Source organism: Cibotium barometz, chromosome 12 (genome assembly GCF_041138505.1).
Source record: "Cibotium barometz isolate CiBa-2024 chromosome 12, ASM4113850v1, whole genome shotgun sequence".
Classification (NCBI taxonomy): Eukaryota; Viridiplantae; Streptophyta; class Polypodiopsida; order Cyatheales; family Cibotiaceae; genus Cibotium; species Cibotium barometz.
In genome coordinates this window covers 55,785,864-55,809,397 of record NC_141057.1, presented here as the reverse complement: position 1 = coordinate 55,809,397, position 23,534 = coordinate 55,785,864, and the positions used below count along the sequence as shown (strand labels likewise).

At 43.5% G+C, this 23,534-nt stretch overlaps 2 protein-coding genes across 2 annotated transcripts in view; one reads left to right on the top strand and one right to left on the bottom strand.

Moving 5' to 3' along the window:
* The window catches only part of LOC147633608 (uncharacterized), a 58,091-nt gene extending 43,732 nt beyond the window's left edge, over positions 1–14,359 (bottom strand). Inside the window, exon 1 of the mRNA XM_086805746.1 lies at positions 14,000–14,359. Coding sequence (XP_086661872.1) covers positions 14,000–14,286 — 287 coding nt within the window. The 5' untranslated portion in view covers positions 14,287–14,359. The remainder of the gene's footprint in view (positions 1–13,999) is intronic.
* Positions 6,674–9,246, top strand: LOC147633609 (uncharacterized). The gene is made up of 3 exons (XM_086806818.1): positions 6,674–8,088; positions 8,184–8,433; positions 8,564–9,246. Exons 1-3 carry the CDS (start codon positions 6,674–6,676, stop codon positions 8,987–8,989), a joined length of 2,091 nt encoding a protein of 696 aa, XP_086662944.1. The 3' UTR covers positions 8,990–9,246.
* Positions 14,360–23,534: the final 9,175 nt, after the last annotated feature.

Below are 23,534 nucleotides of genomic sequence, written 5' to 3'. Positions count from 1 at the left end.
CCGGCTCCAGTGAGACCCTGGCGAGTACGAGTGGCATGATCCTTATGCATCCCCCGAGGCCACAGAGATCACCTATTTCCAGTATAGTGTTCGGTTGGGGCGACATATTTTGACGGCGAGGAGGATGGTCTCTCTAGCTGCATCGGAGCATTGGCGGCTACGGGGACTCTCACAGGAGTTCCTGGAGGATTTTTAGACCAGGCTCTGGGCTAGTCGACAGGCACGCAGGATCTCAACTTTCCAATGGCTGGTCGCCCACAGGGGCTTTGCAATTGGCACCTAGCTTGTCTACAGCGGTCTTCCGACGACCTGCGTCCGATGCGGCCACCCTATGGAGACACAGATTGCCTATGGGACTGTCCTCAGGCGCAGCAGATTTGGCTGTGGATGCTGCGCATTCTGGCCCCCCTCTCTCCAGAGGGTATGTATACGTGGGGTGCCGCTGCTTGGTTGACTTCATCAAGGCCTGCTATGGGCTATGAGACGGAGCAGGACAGTCAGGCCATCAGATTCATTAGGGGCCAGCCTCGCCTGGTTCCTTCCGCCGGCTGGACACAGCAGAGGGATCTACGATGGAAGCTCCTCAGCAGCCTCACCATCTAGTTCACATAGAGAGCCCGGTGTTTCAGGGCCTTTGAGGGGAGACTGGAGCCACCAACAGAGACTGTTCGGGGGATTTGGCAAGAGTTGATCCACACCTTGCGAGGACAGTATGACCGCATCCGGGGCGACTCGGATGAGGCAATCTTGCGGCGCCAGGCCTTTCACACCACTTGGCGCAGCGGCCCCTTCTATACCCTACACGCGGGCTCCCCCCGCTGGCACTACAAGCCACCTGTTTGGCTTTTCCCCCCTCCTATTGTATGATATAGCCCCTCAGTTCTTTGTACTGATATTTGTGCTTTTCTGCACCTAGGGAGAGTCTCCCTAGCTGCCTTGCTTGGATCTCTGCTCTGTTTTCTTATGAGCAGGAGAGGATCTTTTGTAGCCCTACGGGCGTTTTTATATAACTAATGAAAGGATCTTTTCTCGAAAAAAAAAAAAAGTGGGAAAGCTGCTGCTCTAGTTCGCCCTCCAATGCCTTGAGAGAACTACTTGTCGGTTCTCTCCTGAGGACCAACTCAATGTGATGATCCTCAGGACAACTAGGTGAGAGCTCGAGCGGGAGATCATCCTTCAATATAATACCCTGATACTATGCAAGGAGACCGTCCATCCTTTGCTGCTTCAAAGGCATTGCTGGTTGAACAGCAGACTACTGGCTACAGACATATATCAAAGCACATTCAGCTCCTTTTTTGATGGCTCGTTGGGCCGAGATATGGGAGATGAGTGGAATGACGGGAATACTCCTACCCCCACGAATCATGGCAGGCTCAAAAACACCATCTACAATCGTGAAAGTGTCATGCCTCCAATCAAGAATGGGTGCATACTCCCTAAACCACTGAATGCTAAGAATCGTATCACCCCCCAAAAGGGGTGAGACAATGAAGTCCCATTGGAATGTGGCCTTTTGAACCTTGAATTCAAACTGCTGAGCCTTATGAAACGTAGAGAGCGAAGGTCGAGTGTGAACCCGTCTACATCAAAATGATGGGATACAAGTGTACAACTCATCTTGTTAGCGAGCTGAGGAGTAATGGCATCCTCAGAGCTGCCTATATCAAAGACGACAATAAATTGTTGTCCCTTCGATGTGCCATAAGCACGAATAAGGGCAATAAATTGTTGTCCCTTCGCTGTGCCATAAGCACGAATAAGGGCTTTCTTTTGCCTCTCAACCTCACCCTCCCGTTTATTGTCAAATACTATAGTTAGCACTGAGTTTAAAGCGAGTAAGAGCTGTACAACACAGCCGATGGTGGAGGTGTGGATGAAGCTATAGCGGTGGCTACTCTGGAGGCAGATGTCTTGGTGCACAAGCCACTTGTTACAATCTTTCTTACCATGTCCCACAATGTGGCAGAAGAAACATCGGTTCTACGCCTGCGTTTGCTCGTATGGTTGGAGATATCCACCAGCAATACCCTCCTTGGCCTTTTCCTCAGGTGTCTTCTTAGGCTTGTATTCCCCATCTTTCTTGCCTCCTAAGGTGCTCTAGGAATCTTTCTTTGTATCTTGCTTTGCATGAGAGGTAAGGTCTTCTTCTTGAGCCTCAATTTGGAGCTTGAACAATCTTTTGATTGAGAATGCACAGGCCGAAGCATAAACAAGACGAGAGAGTAGAGAGAGCTTGTGACCGCTCCCTACAAGATCGGAAGACAATATACACATATTTAGAACACTTAATTTAACTATTATTAAACAATGGAAACAACATCAACAACACAAATACTGGAAATACTGAAAATACAAATGACACCAGCACTAGGGCCGAAAAGGGCCAGCCTCCCCCTCAATACTTTTTGTATTTCTTGGAGTATTTATATTTGTAGAAGTGTCACGAGCCTGACTGGCCAGATTTCTCCACAAGGGAGTGAAAACAACCAAATAAAACTGGTTCAAGTCGATAAAGAGGTGTTGGTCGGAGTAGCCCCAAATCACAGGCTCATTCCCACCTTCACTAGGTGGACAACTGCCTTTCACTGATCTTCCAAGATCGTGCACCAACAGGCACGCTCGTACTAACGCAGGCCAAGGAGAACACCGCAAAGGAAACGTGGCCTGGTTCTCCCCAATGTGCTTTACTCCCAAATTCCCTGGTGAGTCTAACCTTCACTGGCTCTCAGAAGCTCTGAGAGCGCGGTTAACAACACCACACAGGGAAATATACTGACCACACCAGGAAAAACATTCCTGAGCATGGTCAACATATACATGCTTTTCTCCTGCACTACAAAACTTAAAGCATTCTCTGAATTTAAATTTGTAAATTTCAGATTTATTCAAATGAGAAAAGTATGAGAGCACCTGGTACGGTGAGTACAATCCAGATACAACCGGTACAATTTGTAGCAGGTACAATCCAGCACATCAAGAACTTCACATGTGTGCAAGTACAACAGGTACTGTTTGTACAGTTGGTACAAAGAATTCAGCAGTCAAGTACAGTCATGTACCTAGGGTAGATATGGACAGCCAACAAGTACAACAGGTACACAAGTAGGTACAGGCGTGGGCAGCCCTGCACACACGTACAACAACAGGTTCAGGCATGGATAGCCCTGCAAGCGGGTACCAGGCAGTACTGGCGTGGGCAGTAGGCGAGTACCAGGCAGGCTGTTTTCAGCACCTTCTCCCCTGCGTTTTTCTTCCAGATCCATAGCCTTTGCTGCTGCGTTTTCTGGACGGCACCCTGCTGGTCGCTTTTCCTTCAGATTGGCTTCATCAACTCAGCCATCAGGTACTTGTTGACCAGCGTTTTCTTTCCCACTTGGAGATTGGACAATAGGCGGCCTGTTTTCTACAGGACAGCAACCTTTCTTTGCTGCGTTTTCCTCTCCAGTGGCCCTTTCCCTTTGCAGAGGGGGCTTGTGGTGTTGTAGGCTTTGGTGGCACTCTTGGTACTTGTGAAGGACACTTCTTCAGATTTTGTGCATTTTTTGAGATTGAGCCCAAGCTTTTGTGATGGCTGCACCGACTTCTCTTCATATGTTTGCTGAGTCTACCAAGTTGGATGGTTCCAACTACACCCTATGGAAGGTGAAGGTGAAATCGGCCTTGCATGGCGTGGATCTCTGGGATTGGCTTGTAACACCAGCCAATGCCAGCCCTCCCACCCTTGCTTCCGGTGGTGCAACTCAGGCACAGATTGATATTTGGCAGTCGAATGATCGACGCGTTTCTCCTTTCTGATGTTGAACTGTCAGGATGTTGTTCTCTCTCATGTGCGTACAGCAGATGCTGCACATGAAGTTTGGAAGGCTTTTGCAGATCTCTATAGATTAGGTCTCTGGGTCGGATTTTGGCGTTGGAAAAGCAACTTATGAACTTATCAATTTCTGCCTTTCCATCTTTATCTGCTTTTATCTCAAAGATGAAAGATCTCCGAGACGAGCTTGCTGTTTGTGGCAAGGACATCTCCACAGAGGATATGGCTATTCGGCTGCTCTCCAAACTCCCAGAGAGGTTTGATGCATACTTTCAGTCTTTGGTTTCTTCTCCTCGTCCTGTTCCAGTGTAACATGCGGAAGCTTTGGGAGTCTTCTTTCAGCCCTAAACACTCTTGGAAACCTTCTGATGCAAAAACGCACCATCTGATGCAAAAATTACATAAAAGGTGATGACACCTAAATCTGTCCCCTATGGGACCTCTAATGATCCAATCCCCTAGTGGGAGAGAATGCTTACAATGATGGGCACTTGGGCTATTTATAGCCCCTTGAAAACCATGGGGAACTGGCCGACTGCTGGTCGGCCAGTTCATATATTCATTAATCCTTTTTCATGCAGTCCACTTGGTGATACTCCTGGTTCATGATGCGCTTGTTGCTCCTACTCTGCTGATGTCAGCCGACAGCTCTTCTGGCAGCCAGCATCCTCTATCCTGCAACCGCCGACAGCCCTTATCTGGATCATGCGCTTCAGCCGTCTGCTTCCCTCCATGATCCCACTTGTCCTGCTCCATGTCCACCACAGATGCTACACCTGAAGTTCTTACATTCTGGTTCTACCTATCTTCTACTGGTTCATGGTCTTTATTTGTTTGCCCCCTTCTGGATTTAGCCTTGAGAAGGTCCATGGCATTGCTTATGCACATGACATCCAGTTACTTGGGAGGAAGTTCTCCCCTCCGTTATGCAGATTGAGTCCCGCTTTGAGGAGTGGACTGGCTTTTCTGGTGGCCCTGATGGAGCTTTGGCAACACGAGATAAAGGGAAGACTCAACAAAAGAAAGGAAAAGGGAGTTCTGACAAGAACTCCAAGGATTCCGACAAGGATAAAGACAACAAATCTTCAAAGAATAAAGACATTGAATGTCATTATTGTGGCAAGAAGGGTCACAAGTCACCCCAATGTCACAAGAAGAAGCGTGATGAAGCAGCAAAGAACTCTTCCTCAACGGTGGTGTCTCAACCCAAGAAGGATGATGGCATTCTTCTCTTCGCAGGTACTCGGCGTATACTTGCTCTTGTGACTTCTCAGTCACGGTCTTGGATTGTTGATAGCGATGCTACTGCTCATATGACACCCCATCGAGATTGGTTCGAGGATTTCACTGCCAGATCAGGCGAGATCACACTGGGTGATTCTTCTTCTGTGCCAGTGCATGGTCATGGCACTATCCCCATCTTCCGTTCTGACGAGGCCAAGAGGTACTTCTCTGACGTTCTGTATATTCCAGATTTGGCTTTTAACCTTTTGTCAGTGAGTGCTCTTATAGCTCAGGGTGCGGAGGTGATCTTTTCTCGTTATGAGATTACCATTCGTGATAAGGCGACTGGTAGCATCTTGGCTCAAGGAGTCCAAGATAGTGGTCTCTACAAGTTGACCGCTCCGCTTTCTTTTGGTGCTTCTTCTGATCTTTGGCACGCTCGGTTTGGCCATTTGAGCTATCAGCTTCTGTAGTGAGCTTCAAAGGATGGGTTGGTTGAGGGATTACCGACCATCAAGGCTCCGTCTTCTGCTTGTTCCTCTTGTTTACAGGGGAAGCAACACCGAGCCGCCTTTCCGAAGGAGGCGACACACAGATCTTCAACATCACTTGCTCTCATTCATGCAGACTTATGTGGTCCTATGAGTACCGCGTCTTTGAGTAAGGCGTTGTACATGCTCGTGATGGTGGATGATTTTACCAGATATACTTGGGTTTTCTTTCTAAAGACCAAGGATGAGACTTTTCATCACTTCTATGATTGGAAAGCTGAGGTGGAAAAAGAGACCGGTCACTCGGTCAAGGCTCTCAGGACCGATGGAGGGGGTGAGTTCACGTCCCAGGAGTTTCAGCAATATTGCAAGACACATGGCATTCGGAGACAGCTTACTACATCATATACTCCATCACAGAATGGAGTTGCCGAGAGGAAGAATAGGACCATTATGGAGATGGCCTGTGCTATGCTTGAGCATTCTTCATTACCTCGACGTTTCTGGGCTGAGGCGGCTTCCACTGTTGTCTACATTCAGAATAGGTCTCCTATTTTCACATACCATGTGTAGTGTTCTCTTGTATTACATGCTCTCCTAAAGATTGTTTCTACCATGCATAGTTGCAAAAAAACGCGTTTCAAACTTTAGGCTACTCGTTTGAAACGTGCAAACGTTTCAAACGTTTGAAACGCGTTTTTTTGCTGGGCCAGTTTTTTTTTATGATAGAAAACGTACGATGCAGTATCTCCTGGCATTTCAGTTTTGAAAGTGACGCTTGAAAGAGACGTTTCCAGCCTTTGAAGTCTTCCAGGTTTGCTTGCACCCCTACCTACGCACCAGTCCTTCTCCCCCGGCCCCTACGCACCGTAGGTAACAGGTTTGTACTAACCCTAAATCCTGATTTTTTCTGATTTTGGACCAAATTTCAGATTTGAAATTTGGGCATTTTTTGCCAGGTTGCCTACATTGGTGCATGCACACCTTGCCTACGCACCAAGCCTACTCCTCCGGCCCCTACGCACCCTGCTTCTCAGGTTTTTAATAACCCTAAATGCTGATTTTTTCTGATTTTGGACCAAATTTCAGATTTGAAATTTGGGCATTTCTTGCCAGGTTGCCCAAATTTCTTCATTCATTCATCATGCCTCGGGCTAAGGATGCCATGTGGAACCACGTAACTCCTGTGAGCAGATATGGGGGTTCAGGCACAGAAAGGTGGAAATGCAATTTTTGTGCCAAAGTGTCAGGTGGGTCTATTATTAGGGTAAAGGCCCATTTTACAGGAGTAAGAGGGGAAGGCATTGGCCCTTGCAGTCAAGTACCAAGAGAGGTTGTAGCGTCTCTTCAGCAATGGAAGAGAGAACATGAAGCAGCAAAGGGAATTCAGCCTATTGATGATGATGTACAGGATACAGATTCTGTAGGTGATGTGTCCAAAAGAGCTAGGACAGAGGATGATTTGCAGAGTCAAGCAGGTGGGTCTAGCTCCATTCCTGTAGCCCACAGATCTTCATTGCCCACCGTGCCTTCTCTAAAGAGGGCAGGCATTAAAGCAGGCATACAAAAGCAAGCTGTCAAGGAGGCCACACGTGAATTGACAAAGTTGTTTATACAATGCGCTTTGTCATTTCACGTCGTGCGTACTCCTCGTTGGAAGAAGGCCATTAAAGCTATCAGCCGCATTGGGTATGAGTGGGAGGGTCCATCTTATGAGTCCCTTCGCAAAACCCACTTAAGGAAGGAGAAGAAGGCAGTGGAGCTTGAGATGGAGCCTTTGAAGGCAACCTGGCAGAAATATGGATGCACATTGCTTTGTGATGGCTGGACAGACATGAGAAAGAGAAATGTATATAACATTTTGGTGTCCTGTTGTAAGGGCACAATGTTTTTGCGTGCCATTGATGCCTCGGTTCCAGGTACAGTTGTTACTGGAGCATTCATATGGAGACATTTGCGTGAGGCAGTGCTAGAGATTGGCCCAGAGAACATAGTGCAGGTAGTTACAGATAATGGGTCAAATTGTGTATCTATGGGCAGGATGTTAGAGGATGAGTTTCCAAAGATAGTGTGGACTCCATGTGCATCACACAGCTTGGACCTCTTGATAGAGGATGTGGCCAAAATTGGGTGGATTGCCGACCTCTTTAGTACTTCTCGGAGCATGGTGAAGTTTGTCACCAAGAGGCCAAAGGTTTTAGCTATGTTTCGTGCACACAGTGATTTGGAGTTGTTGAAGCCCTCAAACACCAGGTTTGCTTACATGCTCATTGTGGTTGAGAGGCTTGTGCGGGTCCGTACAGGTTTACTCCGCACTGTTGTCTCTCAGGAGTGGATGGCATGGGATGATAGAGAGCATCCCAAGGCAGTAGCATTTGTGCGCGCGGTAATGCGAGACACTTGGTGGGCTGAGGCCCTTGCACTTGTCACGGCCACTCAGCCTATATATAGTGTGCTTCGCATTACGGACATGGAGGGCAGCACCCTTGGACTCTTATATGAGTTCATGGACCGCATTGGAGAGGCCCTAGATCGATGCACTATACTATCAGCTGAGAGGTATGTATCATTGTATGTCATTGTTGTTCTTTTAGTTGCCAGTGGCCACATTATACATTGATATTAATTCCATGCTTCCAAGTGTCGTTGAACAGGATCCATATACTACACCCACTATGGCGGAATGAGGAGCAGTTCAACAATGAGGAGCTAGAAGAGGGATGGCAGTCTTACATCCAGACCTGGACTGGAGGTGATGTTCAGCTCCTCAGGAAGTTAGAGGATGAGCTCCTAGTATTTCGGAATGGGAGTCATGCCTTTGGGAGAGCCACTGCAGTTTTGAGAGAGACTCAGCTTCAGCCAGTCTCTTGGTGGGAGAAATATGGCATCGGTACTCCAGTTCTGGTAAGTGCCCACTGACAAGTTACAACTTACATGTAATAAGTTTGCACTTTGAAGTAACAACTTAGTACTTACAACTTATATAAGTTGTTTCTTCTTATTATTTATAAAGTTTTCTGTTATCTTTTGACAGAAACGCCTTGCATTACGAGTCCTCTCACAGGATTGCAGCTCTGGTCCATGTGAGAGAAACTGGAGCACATGGGCCCTCTTCCATACAAAGAAGAGGAACAAATTGTCCACTGCTCAATTAGAACGGTTGGTGTATTGTCATTGCAACCTCCGTTTAATTGAGCAGCAAGGCAATCCCATTGAGCCGCGCCAAGTGAATGTCGACAAGATCGACATAGAGAAAGTGAAGGACGTACCAGAGATCCCTGCTGAGGAGCGCGACATCTATGCCATGCTATACGAGGAGATGATGGCACCAGCTACTATGACACGATCACGGGCACCGACATCAGCAGATCATGCATCTACGAGTGCTGAGGCTGAGGCTGAGGCTTCATCTTCTTACGACACAGACTCACATTCCTCAGAGGAGGATGATGCTGAGTAGTTACTAGTTACTACTAGTGACTCTTGACTCTTGACACTTGAGTCTAGAGTTGAGAGTCCAGACTCCAGACATTGGAGACCATTTGTTTTTTCAGAGTTTTTGTATTTGGTCTTTCGGTACAGACATCTGTATTTCAGATTTCAGATTTATCATTTGACACTATTCACTAGTGCTTAGTATGTTGCTTAGTATGTTGTAAGTTGTAACTTGTAACTTCAAACTGGTTATGCTATTAATAATTATATGGGTTTTTGCCATCTATGATCTAATTCCTGATTCCTGAAGACTGCCATGTATCATGTATGATGTATCATGATTCATGTTACATGTATGATCATTGTATGATGTAAATTGTAATCATGTATGATGTATTAAGAATCAGGATTCAGTATGAAATTTGAATCATGGATTCATCATTCATGATGTATCATGATTCATGTATATGAAAGTTGAATGTAGATTTTAGCATTAAACTGTACCAAACATAAATTTATGGACACCCCCCTAAAAAAAACCTGGAAAAAACACCTGAAAAAAAATTTGAAAAAAACTTTTAAAAAACTTTTGGAAATTTGTTTGAAACGTTTTTGAAACGTTTCAAACACGTTTCAAAAACGCGTTTCAAAAAACGTGTGGCAACTATGCTACCATGTTAGGGTGGAACAATAGAGAGCAGATGGAAGGGAACATGGGCACTTGAGAGGGTAGTGTAAGAAGGCATCTCCTTGGAGATCTTCATCGACAACCATATTGACTGCAATATTGTTTTCATATGCATTGGTATGGAAATCTGGTCTGAAATGCTCATGATGCTATGTACTTGATTCTTCCAAGATCAATATACATTATTTTAGGGAGAAGCCGGCCGTTCCCACTCATTATGCGTCTCTTGTCGATTCCACAAATTACCTTTTGTATTATGCTTATTGTCCATTAAATCTTAGTGTATTTAAGTGTATTGATTACCATTGTATTCAACCAAACATTCCACACCGACCGGTGGAATTACATGGGTATCAGAGCATACCATTCTCTTTCACTTCCATCATAAAAGACAATCATCGTGAACACAAGCTATCTTTATACTTACAACATTAAGGACAGCCATACAATTAAGGTTGAAGATACCAACACAAGGGACAAAGACAATGGTATGCATGCTTCCAATGCCTTACAAGAAGAGCATACTCATGATGTGCATAACAACGAACATGAACACAACAGTCCCATGGTAAAGAGAAAGTACAAGAAGGAGAATCCAAAGCATTATGGGCTGAACTTACTCGTATGCAAGCTCTTCTTAATGCACAAGAAGAACTGAAGTTCTACCGCCAACATCCATTACTACATGACCACTTGAAGGCCTGGAAAGCTGAATCGTTTATGGATTTTGACATGGAAGTCAAAGCTCAGGAATTGCATATGCAACCAAGGGATGCAAAACGTGCATACCTGGCTTGTACTAAGAATCCTATGAAGAAAATGTATCCCAAATGTCCGAATACCTCCTCTAATGGTTGAGCAAGAGCACATGCAAATAGAGAGGAACTATCAGTGACTTCACGCCTTGCAGGTGTACGTCATTAGCCCATGAAGAATACAATTTATATAGCAATGGTCAAAATGTAAACCAAATGCCATTGCTGGGCCAACGATGTCTCATGTTTACAAGACACATGTTTCTATGCCCAATGCGTCCCCTTTCGTTACCAAAATGATGCCAGACAAGGACTGTCCCAATATCATTTGAAATATGATGCATCAAAGGCACTTGTTTTTATTGCCCAGTTCGGTATTGCCCTTAGTGATGAAGATTTCACTCAAAAATCCATGATCCGGCATGTAAGCATGTTCATGAAAAGCTCTGCTGCACATTGGTGGCTTATTGAGAAGCTCTTCCCAAATCCTGTTAGAACATGAAAAGAGTTTAAGCAAAGGTTTTATGTGCAGTTCTTACCTCCCAATGCGTTGAATGAGATATCAATTAAGTGGGATTAGGTGAAACAGAATGAAGAGAAAACAGTAAATGCATATGTGCACAAGTTTTTGGAAAGTACTTTTGGAGGTGTCTCCATTTATGGATGTTCCAAAGACAAAAAGGAAGAGAAAGTTTCAATCACGATTACAACCCATGTACAAAGCAGGATTGCAAATGTATCCTGGTTACACCTTACAACAACTAATCACAACCACCACTGCCACCAAGCAAATTTCTTCTCCTTTGCATGACTTGACAAAGAAGAAGGCTATATTTAAATGGACTGATTTTGAGAGAGGTACATTTATCAAATTGAAAGATGCAACTACACATGGTCCAAAGTTGGTCACTCTGGATCTGCAAAAGTGATTTTAGGGTGGATGAGAGGGCTGAAGCGAAGTTTGCAACTTTCAGAGACCAAGAGCTTGGAGATGGCATATGTAGATCTTGTACACCTAGGGCTTAAAATTAAGCCCCCTCCCTCTTTGGCACAAAAATGTGCTTTTTTGTTTCATACACGCCTCTATTAGCTTTCCTTCCCAACTTGGCCCACACAATCACATGTGCGCAATCATACTTGTATGCAACCCTTCTCTGCTCACTGTCCATGTTGCAGCGTTGCTTCTGGCTGTGCCCTCTGTTGGCCTGTACTCGAACAGCACAGCCTTATGGCCACCCACATGTTTGGCCTGTGCGCAGGCTATTTGGTCGCCCTATAGACAGGTCTTGCTGGCCCCCATACAGGGGTGCTTATGCACCCCTGGCTGGCTGCACATGAGCATCATGTCTAAGATCATGGCTTCCCCTTGCTGTCCCTAAAACGCATCTACTGCCCCCTTGATCTGTGCACTACTGGCCCCTGACCTGCGTGCAATGATGGCCCTTGCGCACCTAGGGTTAGCGGATCCATGGCACACTGGCCGGAGCTGCCCTCTGTCCTCTGTGCGCCCAAGGCCAGCCCTCTTGCCTTTGCTATCTCCACCTCTTGTGGCTGCCTTCCCATCACCAAAAGCTTCATCTTCTCCTTCTGCTGAGAGGTCCCAGTCAAGAAATATCTTGCTTTATCAGGCTTCTAGCCACTTCCTACATTTCACATAGGCATGTGAGCAAGAAAAGCAAGACCTTCCTTGCACTTAGGAGCTACTGTCCAGCTTGTAGGAGGGTGTTTTTTTTTAACTTCCCTCTGATCCTTGCGCATCCGCGCGAGGGATTTCTCCCTTTCTAGCTTTCCCACACATCCATGCGGAGAAACCATGGCTTTCTTGCCAAAACAGCCCACGTGAGGGTGCTACCTTGTACATCCTCCATGCCTCGAGTTCTAGCACTTGTCAGATCCATGCTCTGATACCACTGTAAGGTCTCCACAGACCATGCCCAAGGATCATCTGACCTATAACCTAAACCTAACGAGGTTTCATAGACCATACCATATGGGAAGCATCAGTTTGGGCATCTGTTGATCACCAGTTGCTCCAATTCATTTTCCTCATGGGTTCCGAGAAGGAAATTTTGGATAGTTTGTGTGATCCACAGGAGCGCCACAACAACAGTTAACTTCAGTGTCGCCGCACGTCAACCAGCATGAGGGACAATCGTATGATAGCCATGCACATCGTGTAAGGATTCTTTTGATTAACAACATGGGAGCCATTCTCACCATTGCCATGATTACAGTTGGGACAGGCACCAACATTATTATGATTACAATCTGGAGAGGCATCACAAGGGCAGGCATCACAAGGGCAGACATCACCATGACTACAGTCAGGAGGATCTCAAAACAATTGTCAACAGCAGCACACACATGCGGGTCATCATAAACAGCATACAGAGAGCTTGGCTCAGTTCCAAGTTGCATTGCAGGAGAACCAAACCCGGTTCAGGGACAATTTATGGCAAGTTCTTGCATGTGTTCATTGCTCTGCTGTGGCAGGCTTAACGCTTAGGCAACATACTGCATGTAACACTATCATCTTTGTGTCCTGTCAGTATGATAGCAAGAAGGTATCAAATTCAACCAAAAAAAAAAGGCTAAATCATGTGCTTTACACTTTGTCATAAGTGTGTCCTATTAGAATAGATAGCAAGAAAGGTACCAGATTCAAAACATGCAGGTTCAAGAAAAAAAGCTTTGGCATACAGGGCCAAGGTATTCAAGCTGATACAAGCTACTTTTATCATCCATTGATTAAAGGGAAGATCAGATAACACAAAGCTTGTCTGATACAAGCTACTTTTATCATCCATTGATTAAAGGGAAGATCAGATAACACAAAGCTTGTCTGTTCGTTTCAAGGTGAATCCATGCTATTGCTGCCATCTCTGAGAGGAAAATTTGAAAAACACTCAGGTTTTGAGGCTATTGGAATACATATTTTCCCCATTCATTACCAACTCCAAATGTTGACGGCATACAAGCCATCTGCAGTTCATCTCGCATATTCATGTGACATCAGGTGTACTATAATATCAGAAAGGAAGACAGGTTAAAGCAGCCATCTGCGAATGGCAAGCAAGCTGTCCTGTTTGTTTTCCCCAAACTTCATCGCCACCATCATACTACAAAAGCATGCAAAACACAGAAGATGAAGCAGCAGATGAATGTCTTCCTGAGTTCGTTGCCATCAGCATAAAAGCTTCCTCGGCATACAAAAATATCATTCCAATCCAAGCAAAACACAGAGTCAGAATATGAAAGAAGCAGTTGGTTCGAGAGCCAACTTTCATAGACATACAAGTTCCAGCGGCATACATGATTTCCCACAGAACTCGGAAGAAGGAGTTCGCTTTGGAGCCAAACGTCCTTGACAAGGGGGCTGCAACTCAAAAATAAAAGCATCCAGGCCAGACTTCATCGCCGTAGGCATACACGACAGAAACTCAGGTGATGAGATCCCGAAGCTTCATTGCCATAATACATTTGTCCCATAAAACTCAGAAAATGAAAGCATCCAATCCCAAATTCCAATAAAAGATTTCCACGGAAGCTCGGATAGATGAAATCAAAGAGAGAGAGAGAGAGAGGAACCAACCTTTCGCAGGTGAAATGCGGTGAAGGGGTAGGGGGGCAGCCGAGGGACTCACAGGTGGAAGCGAGGCGGGAGCCGAGGAAGGCGCCGAGGGTCGGGACCGCCGAAGAGGCCCAGGCGGCCACCTCTTGCAGGTGCTGCAGATGGGGAGAGGATGCGGTGGCGGTGGCGGTGGCAGTGTTAGCCGGCTGCTGCTGGCGATTGCGCGTCAGTATCTGTGATCGGAGGGGCGATCGCCCTAGCGGTATAGGCGTATAGACTTTCGCAACAGGTGAAGCTCTGTTAGCCATCGTCGTACCCCCATGACCACCGTTTCCCGGAACTCGAAGGTTTTGTGGTTTTGTGAAATAAACCCTTAGTTCTGTGGGTTCTTAATATCTTATACAAAATCCTTTTAATCCTAAAAAATAAGGCGCTTTACACACTCTTGGTCGTGGAAAGCCTAGAAACGCCACAAATCTCTTCTGATTGATTAATTTGCAATAATGATTATTAGTCGAAAAAATTGGTTGCTTATGAGCACCAAAGGATATAAGGTTTTCATCCTTCAAGAAGAAAACAAATGGCTATTGACACCTATGTAAGCTACATGCACTCCAACGATCTCATGTGCTTTCCACGTGATTTTTCCATAGATGTTGTACACAATGCACATGTTTCTTTCTCTTTCCCTATTTTGGAGAGCTCTCTCTCTCTCTCTCTCTCTCTCTCTCTCTCTCTCTCTCTCTCTCAGAGCAGCAGCAGCTGCACAGAGAGGTTTTGCAAGGTGAGAGACCTCCTTGGCAAGACCATGGTCTTTAACCCGTCCTATGAAAAGGAAAACATTGTGGCAGATGCTTTTAAGTAGATGTCCTAGTGTCCAAAACATTTATGTGATTGATAGTGAACCCTTCAGTCCTATGAGAGATTCCTATAAGCATGACCCTAATTTCTTTGAGGTTTGGATCAAGCTTAGAGACAATAATTGAAACCCTATTGAATGACTATTTATGACATGATGGTTACCTCTTGTTTCAGAAGAGATTGTGTGTCACATAAACTTTTAGATAGTTGGTATTAGAGGAAATGCATCAACCACCATACATGGGTCATCGAGGTGTTTCTGCTACTTTACAATTAGTGTTCAGAGAATACCTTATCTTAAACAAGATGCAACAAAATTTGTAGCTGAATATTCTATTTGTTAAAAAATTAAAGCTATAAAGGTAATACCCAAGGACTTCTCACACCTTTACCAATCCCTAATGATACTTCTTCTATAGAAGGTAAGTAGGCATAAGTGTATCATCATCTACAATGCTCGATGCCATCCCTACCCTCGAGATCATGCCCACATCATCTAACTCACACACATCACATACATGATCTAACTCACTATCATATATATCATCATGTGCATATGTGTCAATATCATCATGTGCATGTGTATCAATATTATCATGAGTATGTGTGTGTGATATAACATCATGTGTATGTGTATCAATATCATCATGAGTATGTGTGTGTGATACAACATCATGTGTATGTGTGTAATACATTATCTTAATCATCTGAATCTATGTTAGTGTAGTCTACATCCTCAAGAACATAATCATGATGGCTCAAGAGTGTATGACACTCATGCAAGTCACCAAAAGACGAATCATCCCATGCAAACAATGTCAAACCATCTGTGTCGAGGTAGCCAAGCAATGAATCAATAAGTCACTATGCATAGACCATATGGCACATACAACAAAACAAGTGCCTCAAGTGGCTAGGCATCAAACCCTCAAGCTCGAAGATCCAACCATGGCATGAGTATGCCACCTCATCATAGCATGAAGTCAATGCAAATGAAGATCTAGAGGAGCCTTGACGTACCAAAGGTATGTGTGAGCTCGACAAGAGATATGTGATCCATGACACAAAATGGCAACTCAACCATAATGACAAAGCATGAGCAAATCTCCTATGATCGAGATCTGAAATGGTAACAAAGTGATGTTGATGACGATGATGGCATGTAGCATGCCGATCCAATAAAGGATAGTAGTAGTAAACCATGGCACACAAAGTACCCAAAGTGCACATCACTCACAACACAATGCACTAGGCATGTGAATGAATATCTAAAATCCCAGCAAGCCAAAAAAAATCAATGGAACTCTCCCCTACGTGCCTCTATGTGTGAACTGCCCCTAGTTGACACACTTGCAAATGTGAACTTGTTGCATATGTGGCTGCCCAAAGTTTTAAAAGGCCAAGTACTTAAGTGGACAAAAGGGAAAGATGTGAAAAGGGTTGAAAACATTAAGGGTTAAGGGAACGTGTGAATAGGTTTTAAAAAACCCCTAAGGAAAGGTGTGAATAGGCACCACTTTTTTATCTCAAGCAAATTCATTTTCCTCCTTCTTTTCCTCACATTCGCAACCAATACTCAATGAAGGTTTCTCCTTGCTATGCTTAGAGCTTTGTGAAGCTCTATGCTAACTATGTGAGGTTAGAGCTTCACAAGCTATATGATGGCTCTAATTGTGTGTTTTACATCTTGTAGAGCCTTGTAACAAAGGTGATGATGCAAGCATTGCTCTTGTTGTTTTTTTCATGTGATTGCCTAGCGCCCAATGCCTTTCTTTAGTTCATAGCTTTTGCTACGTGCTGTTGCATTGCTAACAGAGACTCGTACTAATGTTTGTTTGCTTCTTAGATCTAAGATTTACTATGATTTTGTCAATACCTTCTCCAATGGTATCGTTTTCCTACTAGCAGCAATGTTCCTGGATATCTTCATATTCCTTGTAGATCCAATATACAGCTCCTTTAATGTATAAGGAAGCTTGTTATGGATTGGAGTTTCTTTCCTTGGACTGTCACTGAAGATGTTCTGCATGGCCCTCTCGCCCATGCCACCGATGGTGCAAGGGCTAGATCCTCCAAAGAACTCTACAATGATAGCTTTAGGAGAGGCACTAAGAATCCAAAGATAGGGATAGACCCAAGTGTGTAGTAGTGTGTTCCCTTGTCCTCTAGAGAGCAGCTTTCTTTGCCTTTGCAATATGAAGATGGTGGAGCAATGTGTTCAGAAAGTAGATCTTCTAGACAACTTCTATGACAAATGCACTAACAAGACATAGGATCTTGAAGTAGATGAGGACAAAATGAATAGGCTCGATGAATTGACTTAACTAGGTAATTGTGTTGAGATATTGAGCTTAACTAGCATTGCAGACATTGATGACCTGCCTGGGCGATAGTATCTGCACTCATGACACTCGCACAATTGGTGCGATTATGGTTGATATGCCTCCACCAATGCTAGGTGACAACAACCACTTTATAGTAGTACTGGAGTAATGGCATACTTATAGTGCCAGATCATGCTCTTATCTCTTTTATGTTAATGGTTATAGAGAAGAGAAGGAGATATAAGAAAAATCACCCATCTCTCTCGTGTCTTGCTCTCTTTTATGTATGTGTGTTTTACTTCCAAGGAACTCAAGCTCTGACTCTTCCCCGATTCTCTTTATGGTATCAAAGCTCCACTTTGTGTGAGAGCTAAGGAGGAAAGCAAGAACAAGGCAAGCAAGGGAGCCATACATGGGGTATCTCTCTTTGATTTTGTAGCTGTAAAAGCTACAAGCACATATGGAATTCATTGTCTTAGATTGAGGCAGTTAACTGCATTTTTGCTCATTTCAACATGATTTGGGCACAGTTCGAGCCCTATTTTGGCTGTGCAACCCAATTTCTGGTTCAATGCAAAGTTGAAGCATGGGTTACAGGATAGTATGTGCATAGAATCTAAGTGTTGCAATATAGTGTTGGCAAATGTATGTGTATATGACTAGTTCACATATAGTTGCGTTATAATAGGTTTACAGTTGTTGGAATTAGGGTAAGGGTTTCAACAATGCACACACACAAGATAGAGAAGCTTGAGAGCACACAAACTTACTAGAATAGAATGAACAAATGTGTGCCAGATACAAAAGATAAGTACACACCCCAAAATGAGTAGATAAGAGGGTGTACATACGCACGGGGGAAAAAACCTCCTAGTGAGGGAAAAAATGCCCCGCGGCAGTCGTAAGTGTGTTCACACACATCACTACCATATAATACTACAAATCCCCCCTAGAGTGATGATGTGAACATGTAGAGGGTATGGCCGATCAATCTTGAAAAGGTAGTAAGCCCAAAGCTTTGTGAAAAGCTTCGAACTTTTCACGAGGAAGAGCCTTCGTGAATAAATCTGCCATATTGTCATGTGTAGGCACATAGATCAAGCTAATCTCTACTGCTGCAGAGAGTCTTTCCTTGACACAGTGGTAATGCACCTCAATGTGCTTAGTGCGAGCATGAAACACTGGGTTCCTCGTAACTGCTAATGTGCTCTGGCTGTCAGTGAAAATGGTAGTGCTAGCCAACACCCAAATAATCCATAAGACGTCTGAGCCACACACACTCAACTGTAGCCATAAAAGTTACCCTGTACTCAGCTTCACAGCTAGAAGTGGCCACTGTAGGCTGCTTCTTACTGAGCCATGATATACATGAATCACCAAGGCGAAAGTAAAACCCACTAGTGGACACTCGTGTGTCATAACATCCAACCCAATCTGAATCACTAAAAGCATGCAACTGTGACTCACCCCCCTTTGGATAAAATAATCCAAATACTAAGTGCCCTAGCAAAAAACCCACTTGACAACCTGCCAATGCTTTGTACCTGGGCTATGCATAAATCTGCTCAACTGTGAGACCGCATATTGTATATCTGGCCTTGTGTTGCATACATAAAGAAGGGATCCAATAGCGCCTGCTGATACAAACTAGCATCAAAAGAGTCTCCTGTGTCTTGAGACTAAGTCGAGTACCTATCTCCATAGGTGTAGCCACCATAGGTTTACAGTCTTCAAGATTAAACCTCTTCATCAAGAGCTTCTGTATATATTTAGACTACAGCATAACAATGCCATCATTGCGCTGCATAAACTGAATCCCTAAATAATAATGCAAGGGCCCCAAATCTGACATCTTAAATGATGACTGCAAATCAGCCTTCTGCAAATCAGCCTTAAAGGCTGAAATCTGATCTATATTGATGAGTAGCATGTCATCAATGTATAGAACGATGACAAAAAATGTGTTCTAACTCCTCTTCACATAGAGGGTATTCTCTTTTGAACTGTGGCAAAAATCATTTGCAACCAAGTATGCATGAATCTTCTTATACCATGCTCTAGGAGCCTGCTTAAGGCCATAAAGAGCCTTTTTTAACCTGTATACTTTAGACTCTTCCCCTTTCACATCAAAACCAGGAGGCTGCGATACATACACCTCCTCATGTAAATCACCATTCAATAATGTAGTCTTAATGTCCAACTAATGTACATTCCACTCATGATGTGCTGCCAAAGCAACGATACACCTAATGGTAGTCATACGAGACGTGGGTGCAAAGGTCTCATCATAATCAGTGCCCTTTTGCAACAATTATGGCCTCTTGTAGTGATCAATGCTACCATCTGCTTTGCGTTTTAACTTGTAAACCCACTTAGTACTAATGGCCTTCTTGCCATGAGGTAGATATGTCAAATACCAGGTGTCATTCTTGAGTATAGAGTTATACTCATCCTGCATAGCATACATCCAATGATCATCATCCTGTGTTTCCTCAAAGGAAACAGGTTCCTCCTCATTACATAAAGTAGAAATGAGCACATGATCCACATGAGAATATTCTGCATGATGAGAACCTGCATGAGTTCTGCTAGGTAAAGAAGCTGACAACTTGCTATCCCTCAATGTCTGCACAAGCCATTCTGGCATATGCCTAGATTCTTCTATGGCTGCTCTCTCCTCATTCACTACATCCTCAATAATTGCCTCATCAAAAGGCTGATTTTACACCTGTAAAGGCTGAATTTCAACACTTGGTTGAGCATTTAATTGATCTACATAATATGGCTGCCCTCCATGAACAAAGGTAGGAGCGAATCAAACATGTCCTATGAGCATACATTCTAATGTTTTTGGCATGAAAGCATGGACTGAAGTGAGTTTTCGATACAAACAACATCTCTACTTACTAAAATCCATTGTGAGGCCAGATGGTAGAGTCTATATCCCTTGCTTTCTAAACTGTATCCCACAAATATGCATTTAACTACCTTATCATCAAGCTTATTGCGTTGTTGCTCATGCATAAGAGCATAAGCAAGACAACCAAAAATATGCAAATGAGCCACAGAAGGCTTCTTGCCATGCCAAGCTTCATAAGGAGTTTTAGATTGCAAGGCCTTGGTAGGACATTTGTTCAACACATAGTTTGCGCACATAGTTGCCTCTAACCAAAAACCATGAGGTAAATCTTGGGCTTTCACCATACATCGTGCCATCTCCATGAGAGACTTGTTCTTCCTCTCAGCCACACCATTATGCTGAGGTGTGTATGGCACTGTACATTGATGCCTTATGCCTTATGCCTTTTTCAACCATATATGCATGAAATTCCTTGGAAATATACTCTCCCCCTTGATCTGAACGAAGGGTGCCAACTTTACATTCACATGCATTTTCAGCCATGGATACGAAGTGCTTAAAGCACATAAAAGCATATGACTTTTGCTTTAATGGATACACCCAGCTATATTTTTATGTGCTTAAAGCACATAAAAACATATGACTTTTGCTTTAATGGATACACCCAGCTATATCTGGAGTAATCATCAATAAAAGTGACGAAGTATAGATATCCCCCAATAGATGGTGTTCTCATAGGACCACATACATCACTATGTATAAGCTATAATGTATGTAGTACCCTGGTTTCCTGCAAATAGTGACACTTACCCTTCTTTTTAGGCTTATCACATTCTTTCTTTGCATCCTTACCTAAGGATTTTGATTTTGGTTTATAGCCACCATGTGAAGAAGCTATGTGAAGAAGCTTTACCTTTGCCTTTCTGATTGGCAACAAAAGCTTGGTCACCAACTCGCATATTAGATGTGTTTTGCCTAGACTGCTCTTCTTGCAAGAGTATTGAAACCAGTTCATCAAATGTAAAGGCATTTGGATTTCCCTTCATCATGAGTCTAAGGGTAGAGGCAAAACTCTGAAAAGAATTCGACAATGCATTGAGAACTATGGGCACCAATGTATTATCAGCATATATCTCATCCACACTAGTAAGTTGCTCCTTAAAATCTTTGATCTTGGTCAAGAAGCTATCCATTGAGTCTCCCTTATTCATGTGCTCAGACTCTAACTGTTTGCGCAGATATGTGACACATGCTTCATTATGCACTTGGTATAATGCAGCAAGTGCATCCCATGCCTGTTTTGAAGTCTTACATGATCGAATATGAGGAATAATGCTTCGCTTCACAGAAAGTGCAAGCAATGCATGTGCCTGTGCATCTCTTCCATCCCATCTCGTTTGAGCAACAGTGAAGGTACTAGTGGTGCATGTGGAGGAGCCACATCTGTATCAAATTCTACTTCAGATGTACCTGCAGCACACCTGGTTGCACTGGTAGTTGTGAAACAGGACGAGTTTCACTACCACTAAACACATTCTAAAGGCCTTTAGCAACCAGTACATGCCTCATCATATAGGACCACAATGGGTAGTTAGTCCCATCAAGTTTTTCCTCAGCACAGACAACATGTTGAATACATCACTACTGCTAGCCATGACTTTCTACCAAATGCAAAATCTTTCAACACACTGCAAGTACTCACTATTCACTGGATGCAACCTCGGATGGCTGCCAGGATGGCTGCCAACTGACTGAATCACCTTTCTACAAAGTGTATGAAAAATAACACACAGAGTAGAGAATAGAGTGTTACTGGAAAAAGTATGATGGGGTCGATGTTGTTAAAGACATTGTAGATGCTGTTGCACACAAAATCTTTACTGCTACACAGCCCAAACACCCAAAATCGAGCAGAACCAATCCAAAATGATGCCTCTCCAGAACGTTTTGCGGTGCCCAAAACGCGCCCGAATCGCGCCGCAGACCCCGAAATTTTGTATACTTTGTATATGTCACATTATAGTATACACCTTCTTCTCCTAAGTGTCAAGGAAGCTAGCTCTGATACCAATTGTTGGAGTTAGGGTAAGGGTTTCAACAATGCACACACAAGATAGAGAAGCTTGAGAGCACACAAACTCACTATAATAGAATGAACAAATTTATGCTAGATACAAAAGATAAGTACACACCCCAAAATGAGTAGATAAGAGGGTGTACATACACATGGGGGAAAAAACCTCCTAGTGAGGGAAAAAATTCCATGGTGGTCGTAAGTGTGTTCACACACATCACTACCATATAATGCTACAACATTACCACTGTAGAAGGTTCCATATTTATTGTGCATAAGCTTTTTTTTTTGCAAGCACTTTTGATAAGTTTTAAGTTTCAAGTAAAGATGTTTGGTAGTCTATCGTCGCATATGTGAGTGAGAAGCTAGATAAGAATGACTTCCAGGTATGGAAGTTTAGGATGAGCAATTTCCTTATGGAAAAAGGATATCAGGAGTTCATCACATATGATAAAAAGGAGCCAGAGATAAATTCGACCACTTAGCAAGTGCACGCATATAAAGCATGGCATGAAAAATCCTGAAAGGTGTTGTATTGGTTGTATGTCAGTATGACAGATTCTATGATTGTGCATATACAAGATGTATAAGTGCCTAAGGAGACTTGGAACACCTTGTGAAGATTGTACGACACAAACACCCAAGCTTGGAAGATGTAGCTAAAGTAAGAGTTGCATAATGTGATGAGAGAAAGGCTGAGTATAAATGATGACTCAGTGAAGGTTAAAGGGCTTGTAGATTCGTTTGCTTTCATTGGATCACTAGTGGATAATGATGATATAGTGTCCGTGTCCTTGAATGGTCTTGGCAAAGAATACAACATATTTTAGACCTCCATTAGAGTTAAAGAGAACTATTTTTATTTTCAAGAATTATTTGCTCTTCTCATTCGTGTGAGGAGATACATATTGGGAGAGGTTCATTCTTTGGAAATTCAAATGAGCAAGCCTTTTACTCAGATATAGGTAGATGTAGAGGGAAATCATCATCTAGGGTGCGAGGTGGAGGACATTTTAGAATAAAAATCATGGGCAACAACAATAACAAGATTCAAATCTACAAACATGCAGAAGAGGTCACTCTAGAGGTAGGGGGAGCGAGCCAAGGTTGTTGAAATTAAAGTGCAAATAACATAGGGTGTTATTATTGTGGAAATTCAAGGCACATGACAAAGGGTTGATATAAAAAGTGGAATGATATTAAAAGTAAGAAGGCAACTATGTATCATTAAGTAAATAGGGTGTTGATGATAGAAGTGAGCAACTATTTGTGATGCAGCATATGCTTAGTTCCACAACAAGAGATGTGTCAAGATTTGAAGATGTTTGGTATGTGGATTCTAGCACCGTTAACCACATCACTAGTCACGATGGTGAGTGGTTTAGAGACATACAAAGAATTAAAAAAATAGGTTATGTAAAAACATGGGATGATATT

Coding starts and splice junctions, on each gene's coding strand:
- LOC147633609 (XM_086806818.1), top strand. CDS start 6,674: ATGCCTCGGGCTAAGGATGCCATGTGGAACCACGTAACTCCTGTGAGC. Junction 8,089..8,183: donor ACTATACTATCAGCTGAGAG/GTATGTATCATT, acceptor GTCGTTGAACAG/GATCCATATACTACACCCAC. Junction 8,434..8,563: donor GCATCGGTACTCCAGTTCTG/GTAAGTGCCCAC, acceptor ATCTTTTGACAG/AAACGCCTTGCATTACGAGT.